The sequence below is a fragment of the Dromaius novaehollandiae genome, chromosome 1 (assembly GCF_036370855.1).
Source record: "Dromaius novaehollandiae isolate bDroNov1 chromosome 1, bDroNov1.hap1, whole genome shotgun sequence".
Classification (NCBI taxonomy): domain Eukaryota; kingdom Metazoa; phylum Chordata; class Aves; order Casuariiformes; family Dromaiidae; genus Dromaius; species Dromaius novaehollandiae.
In genome coordinates, this window is record NC_088098.1 from 97,377,455 (window position 1) to 97,394,901 (window position 17,447).

General features: G+C 36.8%; 1 protein-coding gene across 8 annotated transcripts in view; it reads right to left on the minus strand.

Annotated features, from left to right (window-relative positions):
- The window catches only part of CBLB (Cbl proto-oncogene B), a 142,728-nt gene that overhangs the window by 31,618 nt on the left and 93,663 nt on the right, over positions 1-17,447 (minus strand). For all 8 annotated transcript variants that reach the window (XM_026112320.2, XM_026112323.2, XM_026112318.2 and 5 more), the window contains exons 9-12: positions 16,321-16,452; positions 13,319-13,522; positions 4,538-4,723; positions 1,573-1,938 (exon numbers count right to left, since the gene is read on the minus strand). In XM_026112320.2, the coding sequence (XP_025968105.2) occupies positions 1,573-1,938; positions 4,538-4,723; positions 13,319-13,522; positions 16,321-16,452 (888 nt within the window). The remainder of the gene's footprint in view (positions 1-1,572; positions 1,939-4,537; positions 4,724-13,318; positions 13,523-16,320; positions 16,453-17,447) is intronic.

The following is a 17,447-nucleotide window of genomic DNA, read 5'->3' on the forward strand; positions in this document are numbered from 1 at the left end:
AGGCAGAACTGAGATATTAATCACTGATTCTATTGCTTTTATTAAACAACCTGACTCTTGTTCATCCTTCACAGCTGTGTTATATTTATGCAGAATTTCTACATCTTTGAATCACACTTTTAAAGCTAAAGGAAAACCTAAAAGGTATCTTCCTAGTAGAATTTGGGCTGTTTGTGATGGCTTCCAGAAAACTTCACACAGCTCAACCACTTGATCCCTTTTTTCAACCCTAAGCCATTCCAACAGCACATAGTCCTGCAAGTCATCTAAAGCTGCCTAAAGCCAAAACTACCCCCCTTCACACACTCCTTCTCGAGATATCTTTAATTAATGAATGGAAACAACCCTTCGAATTTTTGGACAGAAGAAACACCACAGTTTTAGACATTCACACTATTCACTGCAGCCAGAGACAGGCAGACATACTCCTCCTTTGGGTGACAGGCAAATGTGCCCTAGCCAAACCAAACTAGATGACCTAGTGGAAAGGTTGCAAGTGACAACTCCAAACACCCTCAGCACTGAAAACAAATTAGACATTTGTCCAAGAGAAATCAAAAACTGCTATGGACAAGTTACAGCCTTTGCTCTGTTAGCAACTGTTCATTATTACAACTCCAGCAGCTAGAGTTCTAATTTGAGTCCACCAAAGGAAGAAAAAAAAAATCAGCTAAAGAAATGTGTATTACTGTAAACAACTGAAAAACAAAAGCTAAAAACTAAAAAAGATACAAGAGGACTACAATGCTAATTATCCCCAATAAGGTTTATAGTACTGATGATAACACCAAAAAAAGCAATGCAACACTGGAGTTGTGCCATTGAGCTCTTTGAGGATGTCGCCCATGTAGCCAGTAATAAATGCATACAGTAAACTACTCTACAATTAACTTGCCTTTGGATGTATTGGTTTGCTCTCTTTCTTAGGGTCAAGGTGGGTTAGATATATTCCATTAGATTCTACTGAACATGACAACTAATTTAACGCTCTTTTAAAAATATTGTTTTATCGATGAACAAGACAACCTAATCATTACAACATTTAGCTATTTTTTGCACTAATGCACACAATATTGCTGACAATTTAAGTATATTTGTATATATCACCTGTACACATTACATAATTCATAGATTGAAGGGGTTACCAAGCCATTACCTCACCTGCGACAGAGGCAACTGGAACATCTATTATCCCATCAATAAATGTATAAACAACTTTGGCATGAGGCACTTCCAAAGTGGATTTGAGATGCTACATAATTGAAGTTATCACACATCAACTCTATGTATTTGCTAGCAGAATATAGCAAATCTAGAATTTTTTCTCCAAGTCATTTTTTTTGAAAGCTTCATATTAAAATTAAATTGCAACTTAGGCCCTGACATACCACTGCTTTACAAATTGCAGTATTTAATTAGTCTTTCTCTTATTTATAACCAGCACATCATTAAATATTAACAGGAAGGTTTCAGAAAAAGCCAATCGACACTAACCGATATAGAAGAGTACTTTAGCCAATGCAGGACAGTGCTGGATTAGAACATCACCTTAGGCTTCAGTACATCCCTTACCTTGGCACTTTCTGCAGGCAATTCGTGACGTCTGTGTTTTCTCATAAATCCTGTCTCAGAACTTATGCGGTTGTGCCTTCCATTTATGTTTGAAATTGCTGTCAGTCCTGGTTTGGGGGAAGCATCACTCCCTATTCGACATCCTACTAACTGACTTGTCCCAAACACATCTCTGGGGCACCAGCCTTCAAGGGGTATCGGCTGGTCTCTGGAAGGCACACTTTCTGGATGATGCAGATGTCTGCTTAGTCTGTTGTCTGGTGGAATTGGAGGGGGTCTTTCCGGGGGAGGCGGTGGAGGATCTCTCAAGGGAGGTGGAGGTGCTGGCAAAGGTTTGTCTTGTTTCCTCACCATACAAGGAGAAGACTAAACAAAACAGTAAGTTTTAAAAAATTATTACATATAGGCATGCCTGTCTCTCTCATGACCAAGCATGGCCTTTACATTTTCTAACTGAGATATTTTCAAGGCATCAGAAAAGAACTTGCATTAGGTCAAGCATTAGCCTCGTCTTTGTATTTGGCAGAGCTCACGAGTATGCACACTCTCTTCAGAACACATGCTCCATTTCTGCTGGGGCACAAGGAACCCGAGGAAGGAAGGGGGGGGGGGGGGGGGAGGGAGAAGAGAGAACAGGCTGAGACTGCTTTATTTGACTGTTTCCATAAGACTTCCCTGGATTCACTTATTCAGCTGCTGAAATGCATTTTGAGGCATGCTTGGAAATGCAGAATGCCTGACACAGAGAAAAACAAAATAAAATAAAATAAAATAAAATCTGCTTCCAAAGGGGGATGGCTTGGTGACAGGGAAAAAGCATAAAAAAGCAATGATTAGGGAGCAAGCAGAGGGAGAAGGCAAATATTTTGTTTTTACTGATATAACTAGGGATGACTCCATTCTTTACATGCCACACATTGTTAGAGTGCCAAATTTGTTTGAACTGCAGTTCAATTTTTCAGGTAATGTGCTTGGTATTCATTTATGTTTACAGTAAGCTCATCTATAAACAACCTTCACCAGAGTACTTCCTTTTTCAGAATTGAACTGTGTCATAAATGGTGAAACTTTCTTGAAAATTGTGTGTACTATTACCAAAAAGCTGAAAAACAAGTTATCAGAAAAAAAACTACATAGGTAGTTATAAAGCTTCTAAGAGCACACATCTGAGAGAAAAACAAAGTATTCTCATTGTGAGGGAAGTACTAACAGCAGTTTACAAAACTGTGCTCAAGTCCACCCTACGTTTTCAGGAAACGTTCTTCTCCTCCATCAGTTACCATAATAAATATTGGGAAGATTCTCTTCCTTGGAAAGCGTAATTTTCATGGCTCTGGCTTCATAATATTATCACTTCAAGACAGTGAATCCATAAAATTTTTGAAGCAAGAATGGTATTTGGTCTCACTTTACAGGTTAACCCTCCATGCATTTTTAGTGCAGCATCTTTACACATTACTTACATTGAAAAGTGAGTTACTCTACCTGTAGGCCTATTAACATAAGTAGGACAGTATATTAAATTTAAAAAAAAGTTTAATTCACTCTCTAGTTAAGAAAAATAGTTGTTGTCACTCTCAAAGCTGCAACAAAAACGTCTGTGTCCAAAATTTTTTGTTCTCCATTGCAGAAAGACAGAACAGATTTTTGACTAAATAAGAAGTCTTAGCAGGGATCATCTTTTTTTTTAAACAGGAAATTACAAATCCTTGTCACTCCTCATCTTATTTCCCTTGCATCCCAGAAATATTTTACTTTTTCTTTCAGGAAAAAATCCATGGAAAAAGAAGAGTATTGTCCAAATAACTTCAGTTAAAAAATTTAAGCAACATCGGTGGTACTTCTGATTTTCTATTTTTTAAAAGCCATGAACTTTGTATAATATTGTAAAATATACCTATTTTACATTCTACATACTTGTAACATATACAAATTTAAAGGATGTGCTGAATGTTTAGCATATATTCTCAGTGTTGTAATTTGCTTGTATAATACTAAAAAGTGACAGAAGATTGATAAAGAAAACAAACATTCATTATGCATCCACTTTTTCCTCAAATTGTATATAACTAGAATTTTAAAAAGAAGCAGATTTTCAAGCTTAAAGGTAAAAAACTGACAAAATAAATAGGGTACTTAATACTGGATTATTATCAACACACAGATTTTAATTTATGTTGTCAAAATGCAATTTGAATTCATAATCAAAAATAAAAACTTAAATCTAATTCATTCTCCCTATGCAGCAATTACAACAAAATGATTAACTTACTCCAGAGTGTAACACAGTATTTGTTTTCCCTTACCCTTATCCACTCAAAAAAATAGTTAACTCTTTAATATCATCTGTTTCACAAAACATAGCATACAAAAAAAAGCTATAGTCATTACTTTCTCTGAACCCTGAATCCTAATATATGCCACTTGAAGTTTTGAAAGCAGGGTGTCTGCACATATTTTTCTTGTCAGGATACCGTGGAAATTAGCATAAATTGTCATCAGTGCACAGCATGTATTTTAATGAGATAATGACCTTTAAATCTACTTTCAGGAAACTTTCATTACTATTTATTTTTGTGAATCAGGTTTTATTAGAGAAGGGATCCATTACAGCAATGTCAATCTGATATCTTTAAAATTCTGAGCATAACCATGTGCAATATAACCATCAGACTAACAGAGATCACATCTGACCAACACATTCAACTGTAATCATCTGACTATGTAAGGTATTGTGCCAGGGGACAGGCACTGGCCGAAGTCAACTGAAGGAGATGAGAGTCTTCAGATGACTTAATATTGATCTAATCTAAAGTTCTCCTAAGCTATAAGACATTTTGATCTTTTGGCCAGAACTCCTGAAAAAGAAAAGACACATGCAAAATTTCTTACTAGTCAATTTTCCAAAATAAATAAGCAAGTACAATTTCTCAGATAAAAAGAAATACGGTTCAGCATGATTTACCTTTGGTGATCCAGTTGGGCTGGCACATGGTGATCGTGCTACTCCCTTCTGAATAAGATCCAGACGAGGAGGTACAGGTGGAAGACTAAGATGTGGGATTTGCAGGGGGTCTGGAAGTGGTTTTCTTCTTTGTGCAAGCGGGGAAGATCCTGGAGATGTCACTGGTGAATTCTGTCTCTCATTGCACTTTGAGATGGAAAAAAATGTTATTACAATTTACCTGATCATTAAGTAAACAACTTTCATTCCATAATAACTAAAACATTTGGTACTTGTCAGGTATTTGCTCATAGCCATTTATCATAATGGAAACCCCACTAGTCTTAATTACTAGGTAGTATATATAAGTATTCAGCTTATAGGTACTGAAAAAAAGAAGTCTACAGGTCATTCTACCTGAAAATTAACTAAGATCCATATTAACTTATGATGAAAATAAACAAACTACTGGAATATATATTCTTCTGAAAAACAAGCCATCTATACTGCTGCAGTAAAGGAAACAATCACAAAACATAAAGAGATTCCTGTACTGTAGTACCCTTACTCTTCAAAGCTTTTCAGTATTAGAGAGTACTCAATCTAAAATTTTGTATTTTTTAAAGCTGGAGCCCTATGATATCCTCTGTTAATCACAGCCCACTTCCAAATCATACTTCCACAGAAAATGGAATGTATGTGGCTCCTGAAAACGTACTAATCAAAATCGTCTTCAAGCCAGCAAGCCTCAAAGTAGATCTTTTTCCCCCCTCATTTATTTGATGACTTACAAAAATTATTTCATGACTGCATTCAGTTGACCATTTTAGCAAACATTAAACTACTGGCACACACAATATATATATTTAATATTCTCAAGTGACAAATGATGATTTATTTTCTTGACTTGTCCTTTCAAATCCACAGGCACAATGGAAGTTGACTAGTTCTCATTTAGAAGATCATTTTAGCTGTTTAAAGGAAGCTATGCTGTAAAATGATCAGAACCAAAGATTTCAATCATCCATCTAGGCTGCATCCATTTTTGCAACCAGTTCCCGAACGTTGTCTGGCTCAGTTTTAACAAACACAGTTGACTTACTTAAATAAATCAGTTAAAGGTACATCTGTGAACCCACTGTGTTTTTATCACTGCACTGCAGGTAAACCTAGGCATTTATGCTATTCTGTGCTTTCCTGACAGTCACACCAAGCACCAGCCTCAAGCCACCTGGGCACCGAGGCATTCCAAAATCTCACCATACAACCTGGTTACAGAAGCAAATAATCTGCCATCGTTCTAAATCAAGCACATAAAAATGCTGACAAAAATTAATACTTCCATCTCTAGGACAAATCACATCAGCAAAACCTCTTCCCCTTTCTTAATAAGCTTTTTTTTTTTTTTTTAATCACAAATAGTGTACATCCTGTAATAACAACAGGGACAGGATCAGTACAATAAAGTCACATATTTTCATCATCAAGTTAGGCTGCTATTCAAGGAAGCTCTTGAGCAAGGTAAACAAATAAACAACATTACCTTTCTTTACACATGGTGAACATATGAAAAGAATTTGAACAGATTACTTAAAACTTCAAAAACTCAAAGGCAGACCCAGGAAAAGTATCTAGTATCCCAACTCCATATTCAACACTCTGTACTAAATCTAGTTTAATATTCTACTCTATACAATTGGATTTGCTACTAGACGTCCCTCAGAAATAGAAGCCACCACAGTGTTACTGCAAGAAACAATGAGTAGAAGTAAGGAGGTGCTTAAGACACTCATGTAAGAGCTAGAATGCTGAGGTTAAATTCCACGGCCAAAGAGAGTTTTTTGAGTCACTTCGGGTTTAACTGTTCAGTAAACCTGTAAATCCAGTGTCAGGACTACACATTCAATTTCACATTCAATTTCAATAGATCTGCGAGCAATTCAAATGCCATGCTCTTCATGGCTACCAGATCCTGGATCCCCACCTTTTCTTTGCAATGGAGAAGTGGTCACAATGTTCATATTAAGTGGCCTAAATACGGCTGTTCATTTCTGTTTCCTTTAACTGGTGAAATGGACACACACTTCCCTAACCTTCCCTGGAAGACTGTGAAGATAAACACACTAATGATTGTGAGGTGCTCAGTTTCTCTGGACATTACAGAAAAGGAATTAATTGACTAAGTAAAGTTATGTATGTATTTTACAAGCAGGCCTGAGCAACCATAATTATAAAGCTATTATACACTGAATGTCAATTCCTTTTACTTAACGGAAAGCATGGACCAGTTGAGCAGCATAATAAACATTGTATCATTTAATAACATTTGTTTTCAAAGTTCAGTCACAACCCACCCCCTGCCAAACATTTCTAAAAGACAAGAGACATATAATATAGTCAACACCTTGGCTTCAACATCAGACAGAAGATTAAATTTATTCTCCAAGTCCTTTGAAATAGAACCAAATAAGCAGGTCTGCATCGCCAATAAAATACAATTGTTTAAAATCAAATGACAGTGCTGTAGTAAGTCTTCAAATTACATGGCGTTACATAGCATGCTGTGTCTCAGTCAGTAATGAATTGTTCCAAAAGAACTAAGAAATAATCCTATATGTAATGGAGGTTGGAAACTAAGAGTAATACAAATAGTAAATACTGAAAACAGAGTACTGAGCAGGAAAGATTGTTGGGAATTGTAGATGTTCAAATTGCTGTACCACCACATTAACTGACTTGACTTTATGAGAGAGCAATCTGACAGAGTTGCAAATGTTATACTGCATGTAGTTATGTGAACCCACAGCTAATTTGAACATTTGAACATTTCACTGACAGCATTTTCAGCATATCCACCACTTTTAGCTATTTGTTTATCTATTATGACCTTCTCTTACACTGCCCTAAAGAATCACTTTAAAAATGAGACACTCTTTCTTCAATGAGGCCCTGTTGAAACAGGAGATTAATTTATACAATAAACTCTTATTTCCATATATATTTGGTATTTAGCTATTTCTACCAACCACATTGCCTGGATAGTAAATCACAACTGCCAAAATAAAACGGAAGTTTTCCAAAGCATTAAGTGTGTGAAAGGACCTCAATCTAAACTTGCATCAATTTCTTGTTTCAGAATAACAAAATCTTTCAGTCTCCCTGAAACTACCATTGCCTATAGCCACGATGCTATCACTACAAGCTGCAGTCCCAAAAGATGTCAAGAGGGGAACTAGTGACAGCCAACAGACTAAATAATAACTTACGAGTAGGGAAAAAAAGAAACCAACAGCTCATAAGAAAGCAGTTACTCTCCCCTAGAAAGAAACTGAATCCATGTCACTGCCTGGTGCTGGAGAGAGAATGCTTTGCTGGGAGAATCTTAAAATTGTGAATCCTCATTTATACCTACCGATACTAAAAACAAAGAAACCCTCCGCAGTAGCAAACAGGCTTTCTTCAGCATTCAGTATCAGATTTCTTTCATATTCCCCTTACAAAAAAAAAAGTATTTTACATGTCCTTGCCCCATCCTACCTGTTAAGCTACATCATCATTCATGTTCATTGATAGCTACACCAACAAGATGGCTGCACTTCATGCAGATGCAGGGGCATTAATAGATTTGTATATAATAACTACTCTTTTGGCACAGAGTATCATCTCTCAAATACACACTTCCCCTGAGGTCTAAGCGACTTAAGATTTTTCTGTTTGTCACCTAGTGGAGATTTCTCTGTATTTTCTGTTCAACAGAAATAAAGGAGCAATGAGAGTAACACAGTTTAAAAAAAAAAAAAAAAAAAAGAAAAAGATAAAACAAGCAAGCGATTAAGATGCAAACTAATACAAATGAACCGGTAGTGACAGACCTTCAGTAGATAAAGGAGCTCTGCTGCAACACAACCTGTTCAATAAAGATGTAATTAAGGGGAAGAACAGAGACTGCTTTGTAACAACATGGATATCATCTGGTTGGTATGAATGTTGCCAAAGGAAAAGCAGCTGTGACCTATTTCACAATTGTACCACAGAGCAGACCGCAGTTGCGTTATTTAATCAGATATATTTATTACTCGCAAATACTGGTATCAGATTGCCCCTAGTGGTTGTGAACTTAAGAATAAGGCTGCTTTTGATATGAACTACAGCTTCTAGTGAAGCATTGTATGATACGAGTGTTAACAGTTGGGTTACCAAATCTACTGTTTTAGTTTCAAATGCCATTCTGCCAGACAGGCATATATTAAAAGCATACTAAACAAAAACCCTAACAAGTGACTGATGCAGGAATATTACCTTGATTGTTCATGTGCTGCTGGAGCTAACTCAACAATTGACAGATTGCATAATGAGACCTCCAAGAAGGTCCAAGGAGACCTACACTAGAACCGGACTTGTCACATAATATTCCCAAATAGTCCCCTGAAATTTCAATAAATAAGCTTTATTTACAATCAGATAAGAGTAACTCACATTTTATTTATTTCTTAGTAAGGCAAGTTGTGACCTAGGCAGAGTGGTACCAGCTGGACTTAAAAATGTGGATGAGGATATAAAGTAACATCACCTAACATGGATGGCTGCAAAGGTGCTTTGCATAGATAGGTTTGTTCTTTATTTGATCGTTCATTTGTTGGACCAACAAAATGCATGTGAAGCAGGAGAATGCAGTCAACCTAAGACTGTGAGAGTCAGCACGAAGCTGACTGCCAGCGGGATCAGTAGGATGCATTTTAATCAAGAGAGGCACACTGTCTCCTAGCATTTACACCTCTTTTTCAAGTACTGTAAACTAAATAGATCAGGACTCTCCAGTTGTGCAGAATAATTTTAATAAACTCGTATAAACTAAGTATAACATTAAGAAAGAATTGACACATACATGTGAGTGAGCATAAGAATTTATGGCCAGGGGAAATGCCTGGATACGTATTTGAAGCCTTTTTTTTCAGGTTCTTCTATATTTTGTACAATGAAAGTTGAAACTCTATTACTATGTAATCTATGCCTTTTTCTGAATAATCATTACCACAAAAAAAGATTTGAAAACTGGAAAGGGAGGGGAAGGGCTAAAAAAAGCATACTCTCCTTCACTGTTTTGAGAACCAAAGTCTTTTGTCATGACTTGTTAAGTCCATACTAACTCATCCTCTGGAAAAAGCCAAATCATAACAAGTAGTGGCTTTCAGTTTTGCTGACCTCTTCTAAATATTTTAAAGTCAACAGTGTGAATCAAAGTCATTTTTTTGTGTGCTTGGACAACTATGAAATTCATTTCAGAGATGTCAGTAACTCCATGGACAAGATAACTTTTCATACAGTTTCAGAAGGAAGTGCCCTTAGAGAATATGAACTTTAAACTATTCAAAACTTCATGGCCTCCTACAGTGTTAGGGCTTCCCTCTATGGTTTGATGTAATAATAATGTTTTATTTGGATTATACAGTTACCTTAGCATCTATAAATTTGAAATTCTTTGCTCTTAGGAGAACTCCTGCACGATGTATTTTTCTTCTTTTTCTTTCCTTCTTTTTAAGCCAACTGTATCAAGCTAGAGCTTGAACAAGACAGAGTGACAGATCACTCAATTCACTTGGACAATGAAATATTAAAGACTAAGGAGGAATACAAATAGTCTGCTGGACACTCAAATGCCTTCTTTTTCTTAAAAAAAAAAAAAAAAAAAAAAAAAAAAAAGGAAAAAATGCTCCCTTTTTAAAAATGTTTACCTGAACCTATAATCTGCACATTTTTAAGGCATATTTCATGACCCACATGAGGTTAGGACGAACAATATCGAACTGAGAACAGGGACACTTCAAGCAGGGACTACTTAGCTGGTCTGATACCATGGGGTTAGAAATTTCTCAGCAATCAGACAATGAGATTTTGGCACCGTTCTTCATCTTTGTTTCATAAAGAAATATCTGAAGACAATTTGAAATAATAATAATAAAAAGCTCCTTGATAAGGCAGATACACTAATTGCAGTAGATTTCTCTGAAGCCTCTGTTGCAGCTGATCTGCTGCTGCTGACGCATACACAACACCTAGCAAGAACGATTCATTTTTCTTAAAGTGGATCCATTTACTCATTCCATTAAAGAATGAGTAAGTAGCTTTGTGATTATTCTTTTCTTTAAAGCAATTTCAAGTCTGAGGTCCATCCAGGATTTAATCTAGACACTTCCGCCTGTTCATGAGTAGGCTTCAGAGATGGAATAGAAAATGGAGAGTGGGTATTTTTATATTCAACTTGTATTCATTCACCTGCCCAAGAAATTAGACTCTTTGCTCCCCAAATGCCCTCTTGCAATTGGATTTGGGGAAATAAACAGCACGTTGATCTTTCCAGTCTGCATAAAAGATAATTCATACAGGTACAGCAGGGGATAACAAAAAGTTATAGCTTCTTTCAACGCTAATGACAACTCAAAAAAGTGGTTTTCAGCTTTTCAGTTTGTCAAAAAGAGCTCACTTAAAAATCCATGCAGGCCCTTTAATCAATGATAAACGTGACTATCTGTGCTTCCGTAAGGCAGAATGGAATGAGCTTACTGCAACTATTCTTTGCATTATGAATCTATTTCAAGTATAAGTCTCAAAGGTAGTGAAACTTAGCAGTAACAGCTTAGAAGCATTCTAGCAGTGCTCCTCCACAAGGCTTTCAGCGTAATAGTGATCGACTCAAATGTTCCTGCAACGCAGCTTGAAGCCCTACAGGCATTTTCAGTGAGAAGTTCATGTCCCTGAAACTTTCTTCTTCCAGTAAGTCTAACATCCCAACTCACTGCTAGCCAGATATGCCACAAAAAAATTTTCTCAGTACTATCACATGGTCTAGCCAGATGATTTGAGATAAAATCAGTTCACTCAGTTTTCAAGGATGAAGAGCTTCATGTTGAGGAGGTATATGAAAATCTTCGTAATAAATAGGAACTAACTGACAAATATGTTCTCTGGGATTACAAAATACCAGCAGTATTGGGCTGGTTGCAAGAACTAGCTGATCATATCTGTCATCTCATCTCCACTGTTTCAAAAAATCAAATGACTATACAACACAGCCATCATGCAGTAGCATGTTCATATTAATAACATTATCAAGAAATAAACATTGAAAAAGGGAAAAATGCTATGTAAGGTCACATGGAAAAAAGTGTTAGCCTTATAGAAGGCTCTAAAGAAATACCATTTAACAGCAAAAAATAAATAATGATTAAAAGAAACAGGCAAGTCTAAAGAGGACATTGCTAACAAAAGCATTTGTAAATTGTGACATATTCCACAAGGATGGTATGGTTAAGAGCATCATTCTACAAGCCTTGGTAACAGCCGCAAGAAGGCAAGCCCAAGCTGAAAATCACCAAATGACTTCATAATTCAACATCTGCAAATAAAGAATTAAAAGGGCAAACAAAAAATGGGAAACTGTGTTCCTAAACTTCAGGGATAAAATCATTAGTATGTGTCTTTCACTGAACTATGAAATTAACGGTATAAAAATAGCAAAACCCAAAGTACTCAAGCAGTTGGTGGATGCTGAAAACACAACTTCTTATATTAAACCCTGTTGTTCCTTCTTTTGATAAAAGCATAATGTACTTTTGCCTTATCATGGAAGTGATAGTGTTATAAAAGCCCATCAATTCAAGGCTATCTCACAGAGGTCAGGCTGCAGATTGTGATTTAAATCCAGGAAGGAAGGATAAACTGCTCCCAAGAGTAGGCCACGCCGTATTGTATACATAATATAATAATGATTCATATGACTTAAGAGGTTAGGAGGGGTATCAGAAGTATGTACATTAACTGACAGATACTCTCAGATACGACACTGAAACACTTTACTTTTTCTTTTTTTAAACAAATAACAACGATAAGGAAATGGAAGTGTAAGACGTTAAGAAACTAATTTCAAGGCAACTATTCCATCTAGATGACCTTAGTAAAAGGCAGAATATAGAAAATGCATTTGAAATTTAGTGTTGCATGGCCCATGACAACATCTACTCTGGAAATTCTAAAATAGTAATGAAATATGACAAGTACCAGTATAAAATAAAACTTTGTTAAAGTTTGTGCTTATTTATCAGTAATAACATCTCCTATGACCAACTAAATAAAGATCCCAGAAGTGAACATAGGGTATATTAAGAACAAAGATATTGCAAAAGACAAAGTTACTACGCATAATTTCAGATACCTTTTTTTTTCCCCCTCTGTAAGTGCCTAATACTAAAACACAGCATTTAATTTTACAGAAAAAAAACCCACAGGCAACTCACGTAAAGCATGATTAAAAGGCATATGTGTAGAATATGTGGGAATTGGGTTCAGAGCTACCCTTTACGTAGCAATAATATTTATTGCCTATTTAGAAACTCATGGTTAATCCTAAAGCATCTGTGCATGTGTACCCACAGAGGTGAAGAAAACTAACAATATGTTCTGTATTTATGAAATTTTGTGTTTCTTACAAATGACCATTCAGGGATTTTTCCATAAAGCATCTAACATTTTAGATAAGAGTATCAGCTGGTGTAAACCAATGCTGCTTCCAATATAGACAGGAGTTAACCCAACTACATCAGCTGAGAATTTGGGACTCTCTTTTTTCCTATTCAACTTCAGTCTTCTTGCTGCAGTATTGATGTATTCTGTTTTTCCAACCTGAGAACTTTTCAGTGAGCTGTTGAAACCTACAGCGTCAGATGTGACCTCTCACTCTTCACAGGTACAGACAGATTCATTTACAAACATACAGCTTTACCTGTTGTGCAATATGTGAAAATTTACCTTTCGGACAGAAGCCAAACGATTCATCATTAAAGATTCTTCTCTGTCATCATCGTCATCCAAGTCCAACATGGGCATACTAAAGCTATCAATAATACTGCAGCACCTGGAGTTTTCATCCCTTGGATCAAAGGGATCCACAATAATTGGTTCAGTTCCTTTGATTTCACAGCGGCAGAAAGGACAGCCTTGGCCATCAGACTCCTGAGCAAAACAAAATACATATATTCTTTAAAAAAGTACTTAAAAAGTATTAAAATATGAAGTCTTACACAATTCTACACCAAAATGCCCTCTACATGGTCTCTATCAGCTTGCAAAGGAAACACTGGAGTAAATAGGAAACAGATTTGTAACAGATCACTGGTATATATGCAACATAAATGTTATTTGAATACCACTGAGCAGACAAATAACTCATTTACTTTTAGCAGTCTTGCATCTTAATTACAAAAGACTTGTCAACATCATTTGTTGACAGTCTCAGAGGAGTGCCTCCAAATTTTAGGGACCTACTGGAGTAATCACCGTCAAGTGAACGGTGTCCTTCCAGAAGTCCTTCCTTACTCATAAAATTCTTTACACGATCATTTTATAGAAACAGCCTTCTAGAAAAGGAGTTGATGGAAGGGCCTAGCACAGAGTTTTCCACTTCCAAGGCTTTCTTAAATCTGTGATGTCAGATAATTCTGTACTAGCACTAAGTTCACCAAAACATACCTAGTAACCAATCACAACAGCAGAGGCTTGCATTCAATAGTATGAATGCAAACAAGAAAATAAAACAGAGACCTGAGATGTCTATACGTATACATACATGTTTGTCCGTGCTCACAGAAACGTTATTTAAAACACTGAGAAAGGAGCTACCATGAACCTGACATTGCAGCATATAAGACCACAGACTTTTACAATTAAGCCCAGAACTGCAGCTTTTAGAGAAGAAAGGATTTCTGTGGAAGAAAATGGAATTCTCCTCCTGTTGCATACTACAAAAGGGAGATAGTTTAACCAAGCTTATTTCAGAGACTGACCTCCATAAAGGTGAACGACTCTGAATCATACTTAAAATTCTATGCAGATCTGGTGTTGCTTATTCAATTTATTAAATAACTTTTTTCCTGCTTAGTGAAAACATCTGTATTGGACCTCTCAAGGCATGTCTAATGAGCCATTATGATACCAATTAAACACTAGCCCATCAGAAGCTTGTAACAGCTGATGCTGTTACAGCATATTTCTTCATTGCCTCACTTATACAAAAGTTAAATTTGCAGTAAGTCCAAAATGTAGCTGGCTGACTATAGCTGGATGGAATTTTCTGATAAAGCTTGATGTCACTGGAAAATGACAATTCTCTGAGCCTAAAAAGCTTTGTCCTCTGCCTGAAGACCTAGCCACTGGGCCAGAATACTGAAATCTGAGCTTCTTGAGTCTCCAGAAACAGAGCACATCACTGGCTCAACACCGGAATCTGCTGCTACCCTGATGAGAGACACAGGACAACCAGAAGTACAGGGATTTTCAGGGCTTTTCTAACAAGAAGTAGGCAAATTCAGTGCAGCTGAGTTTTGCACCCAAAGACTAATGAAGTCAGGCATCTATATTCGGTCATTCAGAGCAAAACTGCTAAGAATAGAAAAAGGGTACTATTGAAACGAGAAATATTGCTCCGACTTAGCAGCTGCTTAATAAAGCAAATATTCTTACTTGGGTATGCCTAACATAGTATCTTCTCAGAAGTTCTCATCTGTGGACAATTTGATAGGATTGGGTTTGGAGCATCAAACCCAAACTTCAGGAAGAACACAAAATTGGAAACTGGGAATCCTCCTTTTCAGTAAGCTTTATGGCTAACAAAAGAAAAACCCAAATGACCCTTCCGTTTCCTTGTGTTGGAGTGCCAAAAACGATTTCTTAATTAGGAATCCGAAAAAAGTCATTAGTACTTTGGGTTGTATCTTCAACCATGAGAATGAAAACTCACTAAATAACTGAAATATGGGTGATTTCGAACCAGCTCAGAAGTTGGTCAGAATCAAGGATTCTATTTACTCTTTTCATACTGTTTGTATTCAAAGACTGGTACGGAGTCCTGTCTGAGAAAGGGATGACCCTTCCTTTTCCCCTTACAACGTACAGATACGAAAGAAGAGGGTGGGAGAAGGAGATGGAATAGCCATGAAAGTACTTGCTACAAGCAAAAGTGCTGAAAAGATTCAAACTTACCTGTTAGGGGAAAGTCTGAAGCTGCAATGAGGAATAACCTCCACTTTTGATTGCAGTTTTAAGTCAAATGTTAGTCATCTATGCTTAAATAAAGGCATCAGTCCTCCCTTTTCCCATAGACTGATAAGTCCATGGACAAAATACCCCAACTGGTGCACCACCAGGAAGCATCTGTGCTTTCTGGAATATTCTGCAAATGCCACTGAGATCACAGTTTTTCTCTCTATTCATTTCTCTGACCCCAACAACTGTCAAAAGCTAGATGGTGAGGCTTCATGATTTGCATGTTATCAACTAAAAGCACACAGAGATTCTGAGCTTGTTTTTCAAAGGGCAATGCATGATATGCACTACTGACCAAATCCTTCTCCTGTCAAAGACATCCTGTCCCATTATAAAACCCTGTTTAGTCAGTTATCCGATCCCCAGCTGCTACCTGTCCTCTTGCTGCTTTTGAACACATCATGAAGCGATCTGGGTGACTGAATAGGCAATAAGGGCCCAGCTTTCACCTCTTCTGCACTCAGGGAAAGGTCTCCAATAAGCTGCAAATGTCCTTGGCAAGCCTAGCAGTCCAAATTCTAAGATTCCTAGGACTTCATTTCTCACAGACAGAGTTTACTCCATGAAATTAAACAAACTTACCATTTTACAGATATATCCCTGAATATCCCTACTGAGTACCTGAAAAGGTGAACAGAAAACCCACACAGCAAATAGAGATGTAACAGAGAAAACCCTCCTCTTCCCCACTAATTGAACTACGACTGTACCTGCCATGCTGTAAGACAAGAAGTGCACATGAGGTGCCCACAAGGCTCAATCTTCACATCCTTATCATTTTCTGCACAGATTTTACACAGCTGAAAAGTAGAACCCATTTCACAGTACAATTCATACTGCTCCTGTAACAAAAGAATGTGAAGTTGTTAGTTCTTTACTGTGATTAGTTGATAAGGATATACTTAAGTACCACTAGTGACAAATGTAGTTCTCTGAGCTCATTTTCTAACCTGCTTTACTTAATAATAGAGGAAACTATTGGTACAGATTTATTTAAAGGCCATACTCAGGTTTCCAAGAAACCCTACTCTTCTGCTTCTTCAAACTTAACATAAATGGTAAAATACAGGTTACAAATAAAGTTTAATAAACTTGTGCCTGTTCGGATTTCTACAGACTTTTCAAAAGGATTAAAATTACTTGTATATTCGATTGACCTGACCGTTCTAAATTCATCTTAAGAATTAAAAGAAACAATTATTTGCTTTCACCTTTCCTCTCTCCTCCCAACTTTTAATGGCATTTTTATTTTTTACACTAGTTATTTCAGAAAATCCAGTGTATGTGTATCTGCGTAAGTGTGGGTAGAATCTAATTACAAATGCTGTTGATAAGATCACTTGCACTAAGAAGCAATGGACTGCACTATTGTTTTTGCTTCTTAGGCTTTGCTTCTATATTAAGTCTTACTGTTATTTCAGCACCAAAAGGGACAATCTGGATTTCAGAAAAATATGACCTGACTTTTTCAAATATCCGGTTATTACAGGAAGTCATATCCCATATAGCTACTATTTTGATGCAAGGCATGCATCCTGCTTTCCTCGGCTGCAATTAAGAGGAAAATAATGAAAGCACTGTTGTAAGGGACCAATTACGTGATGAACAGGAACAAAACGGAGATTTCATTTTCTAGGTGTAAGTTGAGGACTAATAAAAGTTATTAGGCTGAAAACTGACAAGCAACAGGGTTTTCTATCTGCAGCATGGACACAGGTCAACTGAAGCAAACAACCCCTGTGAAGGAAGTATGACAGGAATGCACCCCTGGGTGACATGGCAATAGTCATGCATAGGTCATCCAGTCCTTTGTGGCCTTACGAGACTGACACTCAGG